General features: G+C 41.5%; 1 protein-coding gene across 1 annotated transcript; it reads right to left on the reverse strand.

Moving 5' to 3' along the window:
- Positions 1 to 1,036: 1,036 nt before the first annotated feature.
- LOC134795608 (kelch-like protein 10) lies at positions 1,037 to 8,732 on the reverse strand. The gene is made up of 7 exons (XM_063767508.1): positions 7,761 to 8,732; positions 7,475 to 7,656; positions 6,265 to 6,476; positions 5,202 to 5,350; positions 4,058 to 4,244; positions 3,337 to 3,471; positions 1,037 to 3,007 (listed from the first exon to the last, which is right to left on the reverse strand). The coding sequence occupies exons 1-7, from the start codon at positions 8,655 to 8,657 to the stop codon at positions 2,817 to 2,819; spliced, it is 1,953 nt and encodes a 650-aa protein (XP_063623578.1). The 5' UTR covers positions 8,658 to 8,732; the 3' UTR covers positions 1,037 to 2,816.
- Positions 8,733 to 8,861: the final 129 nt, after the last annotated feature.

An 8,861-nucleotide genomic window follows, 5' to 3' on the forward strand; every position in this document is an offset into this window, starting at 1 on the left:
CGTTCAATAAAAAATTGCAACACAGTGTAAAAACTACACACGTTATGGGAGGCAAAGTTATCTAAGCCGGTCACGGTGTCGCCACTGTCAAACGGTAGTGGTGAAATTTGTATGTTGAGACGGGTTAGTTATTAATTTGGCCACCGCATAATTTAACTTGTAGAGTTAAGTGAACATGCTTCGCCCGTATGTTCGATGGGTTTCAATGAAACATTGTGAAACCTACCTCTCTAGTATTTATGTTTATTTTTCATATACAAGCACTTATCGATTATCCTGCGGGTAAGGTAGTATTTGATTATTACGCTGTTTTGATTTATTGTTTATTGTGTAATTTATTTGTGCCGTATAAATTCAAATAACAATAAACTTATGTTTTTTATTGGTTGGATACAAGCTTAGGGATCTAGCGGTAAAACAAATGGGAATTATTATCTGGATTTATAGCGCATAAAAAGTCTAGACAGATAAAAAGCCGCGGTAGACATTGTAAATGTATTACACCTACACAGTCGGCTGCAGAGAAACCTGACCTGAATAGTATAAAAAACCTTTTCACAACACCTATTCGAAAAAGGGCCTTTTCTTCTCCGCTAGGAGGGATCAAAGTGGCACTTTTCTTCCCTGTTAGGCTTAGGAGTTAGGAGGGATCAAAGTTGTACTTTGCTGTTCTAGGACACGATGTTTTCTTTTTTGCATACTATTCAGTAATCGAAATTTAGTTTTTTGCGGTAGACCCTCAGTTTTGTATGTGTATATTATACAACCCTAAAGTGTACAGTCGCGATCAGATATATCGGAGCGGCCGAGGTGCTCAAAAATATCTGAACACGCCCCTAGCGCCTTGACAATAGAGGCATGTTCAGATATTTGTGAGTGCCTTGGCCGCTCCGCTATATCTGATAGCGACTGTACAAGTGTACCTACATACATAAGTACATACATGCCGCTGTTAATTTTGCAATTGTATATATAGGCAGAGAGTATACTGCTATAGGTAAGTGATTATGAAGATTAACGTAAATTAAACAACCAGTACCTGTAATGTTTTTCTTTATTTGTCAATTTATCATCTTTCAGTCGGGTACAGTAAATTTTTATTAAATACTAGAAATAATTTTTCATTTTTTATAATTTTATTCTGCATTTGTACTACCACAGGTAGGTCTCTTGACGGTCATACAAGGTGTTCCATAATATGCCTTGTTACATATGTTAAACTTTTTGACCTCACTGTCAATCTTTATAGGTGCAACCACACCGCAGTAAACTTTTGTGGGGCAACATGGTAACACATTACTCATTAGGTAGGTTACTTACCTAGTCACTTAGGTACTGTTGCACAGTGTTGCTCCATACTCTATAGAAGTTAACAGCGGTGCGGATGCACCTTTATATGGTTAAATCTAGAGATTCAATAAGAACATAATTCAGGTGATGTTAAGGATTCCGCGCCTAGAGACCACCACAATTAGTCACACCCAGGCCACCGACGGCCAACCATAATACATACATCGAAAACGCGACCAGTGATTTGAGCGATGGACGCGAACTATACAAAAATACCAAATAAAATGTGTCACAAATAACACGCACTAGAAAACTGGAAAATTTACAATGATTTTTTTAAAAGATCTCTAAAATAGACCTCGATTTCCACGTTATTAAAAACAATAAAATACAAAGAAGCGATTCTGATCTGTACAATAGGTACAATAACATTATTATACTACCACATTAACATGATTTATGATACAACAATAGAACTTACACAAAACACTTAGTCAATGAAGTAAGAATAAGGTACTTTTATTTCTTCAGGATAAGAGAAATAGGTACATAATTGCACCTATTCAAGTAAGTATGGAGCCTTGAGGAAATCTTACATGTTCCCTATTCTTACCCCGCTGACCAGACAATCAAAATATGAATATCACAGACATCAGGTACATTACAATACTAAGCCGCTTTCGTGCAATCCCTTAACAGACAAATTTCCTCCAAAACCCCTCCAATCGTCCTTCCATTTTAAATTTACGTTTATCAGTTATAAACCACATAACAGCCAGTATTTATCGGCATAAAGCCATTCTTATCACACGACGGTTATATGAGTTGTAAATGATCGTTAAAACTAGAAAACCAGAATGTAGGAACTATCCACATTCCACCAACCTTCCCTCATTGAGAACCAATCACAAAACCAATGCTTTGGACATTTTTAGCTGATACTATTTTCTAAGTTTTTGTCGGTCTCTAAAAACTCTTCGATGACAGATCGGTTAACCTACTTGCTCGATATTAGTCGAATTATTATGATAGCGAAAGCAGTTCTGCAATATCAAGATGACGTCCCCATACAGGGTGGCCAAAAAATAAGTGCATTCCCGTTGCCAGAGAGGTTTTGGGATTATACTGAGCTTTTACTATGGGACCAACTCCGAAATCGCGAAAAAAGAATTTGGCTGTTTCATATAGTTATACATTTTAGCTGGTCCATTTTCTATATTTTTCGCGATCTCGGGGTTGGTCCCATCGTAAAAGTTGCTCAGTATAATCGCAAAACCTCCCTGGCAACGGGAATGCACTTATTTTTTCGCCACCATGTATGTATATTTATTTACCTCAAGCTCCAGACAATTTTCCAGGACACCCTGTCATCTAAAACCTAAATGGTTCGGGAAGGTTGATGTCCTTGCTATATGCAGTACCAAGTGGCGACTGAACTTATACTGCCATCCCTCTCAATAGCGATGGATCTGAACAAACATGAAAGAGATATGAATATGACTTCAGACGCCAATTGGTATTGCGGTTTAAGAATGGTGTGCCTGGTCCGCCCCTGCCGCTGGCACAGCTTTAGCCAGGTAAGAGAAAGATCGGGCGTTAGGCAGGCCGGCTATCACACAGGCACTTAAAGCAGAGCGATTGAGGTTCATGGGAGCCGCGTCGTACCACTCGTGGGTGTCGCCGTCGTAGCATTCCACGTGGGGGATGGTGGTTGAACCTGGTGAGAATTCGTTGTAAACAACTACGTGATTTACTTACACTATATACGACAAGAACGAGAATGGCCTAGTTAGTACCTAACATGATTCGCAGCGTTTAATAAGAGGTAGAACCGGGTTAAACGCGTAATAAATATGTAAAATAGAAGAGTAGCACAGCAATAGAATCGCTCCGATATCTATATCAAACACGTGGGTGTTTGATATAGGGTGTGGACCCTCATTTCCATAACTAAGTATAGTTAAGGTACGGGGTCTTTATAATCACAGTAAAATGTCAAACAATTTGTACCCAAGCCTTACGATTTTATAGAAACATCACACTAACCATTAAATCCACCGATGACGAAGATCATATCGTCTAGTAGAACCGTAGCGAAGTTGCTCCTCGCGCTGAACATCTCTGTCACCTCCTGCCAGTCAATCAGCCAGTCGCTGCCGGGGTGTGGGTTCAGGCGTTCCACTTGAAAATGTATTTATCTGTCAGTAAAGGTGCTCGGGGCCAATCGCGCTGCGATCCTTGATGACCGAGTAGAAGCTAAGCCACAATGCCGTAGGATCAATTGATGGTAGAATATTTTCTGTAGTGACACTAGTGACTAACTTCGCTTCTGTATGCTAGAAAGCCTGTCAAGAACATTATCCCGATTACTTGTTTCTAACAGTCGAGTTCTATTGACAGAGTTTCTCCCTGAGGAAACTAACTGTGGTTGCAGTTCACGGTTGATTGATTAACTATTAGGCAGACTGAGCAGAGGATTATGAAACTCCTATACATATGCAATAGGTGGTTCTGGCTTTGTGACTGACTACCTTCGGTGAGTTTCCAATCTAGAGTTGTCTCTAAGAGTCTCTCTCTTGCTCTTGTCGAGTATTCTCTAACCCCTGACATAGCGAGTCGATTAAAAGAGATACCTACACTCTAATGAGTGATTTCTATCAACTTGCTTTGAACCCTTATACCTACTCTCACTGGTTGGGATACTATACCACAAATTATATTCGGTATATTCCATTGCATTGCAATAAACAAATAACACAAAGCTTACCCGTATTTAGTCTGCTGTAGCCATTAAATCCTCCCAGGGCATATAGACAGTCCCGGTACGCGATAAGACTGACGCCGGAGCGGGGACTCAGCATGGGCCGTATAAGGGTCCATTGTCGGGTGTCCGGGTCAAACATCTCGGCTGAACTGAGGACTTCTTGCCCGTTGAAACCGCCTACTATGTAGATCTGTCGGATAGACGATAGACGCTATGACATGAGAAATTGTGATCTTGTCGGATGACGCAACTGTAAGAGAATAAAGTTTAGGGAACTATTAAAGTGCCGAATGAATAATGATGCCTCATATAAACATGTTTCCAGAATTTCGCGGGATTTATCTCAAGCTCAAAATGATGGCGAAGACCAAAATCCCAAGACCAAAATCCCCTTCCCCCCTTCCCTTTGAATACTTTCAACCTTCGTAAAGGATAACTTCCAAGAATTGCAAAAACCGGGCAAGTGCGAGTCGGACTCGCGCACGAAGGGTTCCGTACCATAATGCAAAAAAAAAAAAACGAAAAAAAAGCAAAAAAAAAACGGTCACCCATCCAAGTACTGACCACTCCCGACGTTGCTTAACTTTGGTCAAAAATCACGTTTGTTGTATGGGAGCCCCATTTAAATCTTTATTTTATTCTGTTTTTAGTATTTGTTGTTATAGCGACAACAGAAATACATCATCTGTGAAAATTTCAACTGTCTAGCTATCACGGTTCGTGAGATACAGCCTGGTGACAGACGGACGGACGGACGGACGGACGGACGGACGGACGGACGGACGGACGGACGGACGGACGGACGGACGGACAGCGAAGTCTTAGTAATAGGGTCCCGTTTTACCCTTTGGGTACGGAACCCTAAAAACCAAGTACTTATGACAGTATCTACCACCAACACTGCATACCCTACCTATGTATACTACTGCAATCGATGTCTGAGATAAGCTGGTGACGATTAAACAAAGTAACGGATGAGCACGAGTAAAGGATGTGGGTCAGTAGCTTTCTTTGAGGAATATCATGCGTTCTGGCTGAAGATAACTGTTGTAAGTGTCAAATCAAATTAAGCCAAATAGGTACGCCTTAACCTTGAACGTAGAACACAGTCAGAAATGTTGACAATGAAAAACTTGATTTAATTTACCTTACCGCCAAGAGAGGCGGCGCTGGCGTCCGACCGCTGCTTGTTCATGGGGGTGGTCATCTCCCACTGGTTCTTGTCGGGGTAGTAGCGCTCCACGGACGCCATGCGAGTGCGCCCGTTGTAGCCCCCGAGGGCGTAGATAAGGCCATCTGAAAGATGTTGAATAAGTTAAACTAGCTAGAGTAGCTGTTTCTTTGTAATTTTTACAAATTATATTTTATCCGAGGCTACTCAAAGCTGAGGGGTTATTACACCTATTATTTTCAGGGCACTTACTACTGAGAGGGACGGAAAAAGGTATACCAATATTGTTTCCCTCTCCCTCTTTGCAGTAAGATAGCAGAAAGTGTCCGACGTAGTTAGATATAATAACTATTGTGGTGGAGTACGTCCGCCGGAAGACTGGCTCGTATAGCCAGTGGCTATACGCTGAGGGTGCACCAGCTACAGTCGCGTTACTATATGCACTTCAGTTCATTTGTAGTGCACGTGCCGCGGCCTCTGCAGGACACCATCGCAAGCGCGGACTTCTGGCCGAAGGGTGTGGTGTTTCGGCGGTTCCGGGGCAACCTGCCAAACCCTACGCCGAGTCAGACGACGCTACGGAGCCACGCTGTTACGTCGTCGCCCAAATCCAATGTTTAAGTTGTATGTCATTTTTGTGTCTATTGTTTTCTTTGTCTCCTTGTTTTTTTTAGTTTGTAGTTTCACAGTGCCTTGATTTTACTGAATGCTGTGTTACTTATTTGATCAATAAAATAAAAAAAATAAAAACTAAGTAACTTCCGTCGTCAGAAAACGGAGAATGGTCGATTATATGGAGCCCGTGGTTATTCATTAGGTTAAATAATGATTTTCGAGCATAATTTCCTTTTCTCTTTGGCATCTGACCATCTTAATGATGTGTTGAACGGCCGTGTTGAAGTGGTCGCTGCCGTCAAAGTCACCGATTATGTACCTAATAGGTACTCATATGTCGATCATGTTGTTGATCATCAGAACCCACGGTATACGCAGGGTGTGTGTGGTGTTATTGTCTCAAGAGGAATAGGAGAGTTCTAACCATGCGCCACCACGCTGACGTAACACCTCGCCTGATACATGCAGGCCCGCTCATGCCACGTATTGGCCACGGGGTCGTAACACCGGACCGTGTTGAAATGGTCGCTGCCATCGAATCCGCCGATCATGTAGATCAGGTTGTTGAGCGTGCAGAGCCCGTGGTACGCGCGCGGTGTGAGGTCCATGTGGATTGAGAGGAACCAGCGGTCAGCCCTATGAAAATGTGGAAACCGGTCAGTAAGTGTGTCATTTGGTGATAAACAAGTAAATTACAACTATCTTATTCTTATTATTTTTATCTACAATGTAGATTAGTCGGACTCGCGCACGAAGGGTTCCGTAACATAATCCAAAAAAATCGGCCAAGTGCAAGTTGGACTCGCACACGAAGGGTTCCGTACCATTATCTATAAAAATATCTTGGTCACCCATCCAAGTACTGACCCCGCCCGACGTTGCTTAACTTCGGTCAAAAATCACGTTTGTTGTATGGGAGCCCCACTTAAATCTTTATTTTATTCTGTTTTTAGTATTTGTTGTTATAGCGGCAACAGAAATACATCATCTGTGAAAATTTCAAGCTATCAGGGTTCGTGAGATACAGCCTGGTGACAGACGGACGGACGGACAGCGGAGTCTTAGTAATAGGGTCCCGTTTTACCCTTTGGGTACGGAACCCTAAAAAGCGATTTTATGCGTAGGTATTAGATACATCACTTCGATGTAGAAGTTATTAGCGTGGAATCAACATTTTTTTCATATCGTACGTAGAAAACCTTTTGTTAGCACGAGTTATAAGTCTTATTTACTTACATCAAGGACAATGATATTTATTGAAGTGACTGTGTAGAAATAGCGCTTCAAATGTCATTTGACTGGTAACTTAAGGGAAAACCACCAATGATCGACACTTTTAGCCAGTGTTCGACATAAGTACTTTAGGTCAAAGTGACAGGAATTAATTTTGAATAAAGAAAAAAAATCGTTGTTCAAACTTAAACTATATTATTACTTTGACATAAGTGCCATGTCGAACATTGGTGCAGCGTCGATCATTGGTGCTTTTACCTTATGTATCCTATCCTTACAGACATTTTATACATGAAAACTTGAAATTAACGATTTGAAAATAATAGATGAATTTACGATGATGAGCTTTTTAGAGTTGGGAAAGAAAAAACCTCCAAATATGTGACAATGTTGCCATGTACCTCGTATCGTAAGTCTCCACAAAACTCGTAGGACTTCCGGCGCTCCAACCTCCCACGGCAAATAGGACCTCATACGGGATGCGAGGTCTCGCCAACGGGTCGTTTAGGTCTGCTTCGGTCCCCGGTCGGGAGTCCAACACGGTGAGAAACACCACGGCGGGGTACAGCGACTCTTGACATTTCTGTGGATCATATTTGAATTTAACGGGAAAAATAGAAAGTACCAACATAATAAGTAGTAGTTATACAGATAATAACATTTGTGAGTTCTGTCGCATATACTCACATCATCGTCAATAACTGGCTGCCACTGCAATATTTTCGATTTAAAGTAATTATAGCTTATATGACCAAATCTAATACAAGACAGTAACGACGGAATGTGCTTTCGTCTATTCTCCAAATCGTGCTCCACCCATGTCTTCACCGCTTGGAACACGATCTCCTCGTTTCGAACATTCAACTCGTCGTCCCTCAATATGTCCTCTAACTCTTCGAACGAAAGCGACTTAAATTCATTGCACTCCTTAAGTACTCTATTAAAGTTCTGCCTTATATACAACTTCCCTTTCTTCTCTAATTCACCGCAGAAGTAATACTTAGCGAATTTGAATATCCCTAGGCAGTTGTGAGGTCTCAACTCATGCAACAGGAACTGGCAGCATAGCTGAATAACTCCGACGACGTCAAATTGATCTGCATATGGGAGTAAGTGCTCCACATTTTCTACAGTTACTGCACAAGTCCCTGTGTAGGCGTAGTCTAGTATTAGAGACATGTAAATGCTAGGAACGTCTACGAAAATTTCCGTTTCTTCTTGCTCTCCCTTCTTAAGGGAATTTATAAATAACGCTTTGAAGTAGGGACTAACGGCTGACAGAATGGCTCGGTGCACGCGTATTGATTTAAGGTCCCGGCACATGATGGTGCCGTCGCACAGCTGCCCATTCTGGCGCAGCTCATTCCAAATTGCAGGGAACTCTACTACTGAATAATTTTCTGGCAAACACACGCATTTCCGCTTCCGTAGAACTACCTTCTTCTTGCTTAGTCGTGGCTTTGGGGCTGCAGGAGTACGAACAGAATTTTTAGTTTTGAATAATTTTCGATGTTTCGAATGAAATTCCATCCCTTTTGAAAATACGGCGGTCGAAACTTGTTTATCTGTCGCGGTGACAGACATCACGGCAGGTTCTTTTCATTTGTTTTTTCCAGCGCTAATATTTCAAATTTTGAGTATTTTCTGTCAGTATGCAGCCAGTCTATAAATGAAGTGTGCTAAGAAGAATTTTTTAGTAGTTTTATACTCAGACATTGTAATTTAATATTTATTTTTGTAAATAATTATTTGAGCCATAATAGACTACTACACCGCACCGCGACCTTG

Source organism: Cydia splendana, chromosome 12, assembly GCF_910591565.1.
Source record: "Cydia splendana chromosome 12, ilCydSple1.2, whole genome shotgun sequence".
Taxonomy (NCBI): domain Eukaryota; kingdom Metazoa; phylum Arthropoda; class Insecta; order Lepidoptera; family Tortricidae; genus Cydia; species Cydia splendana.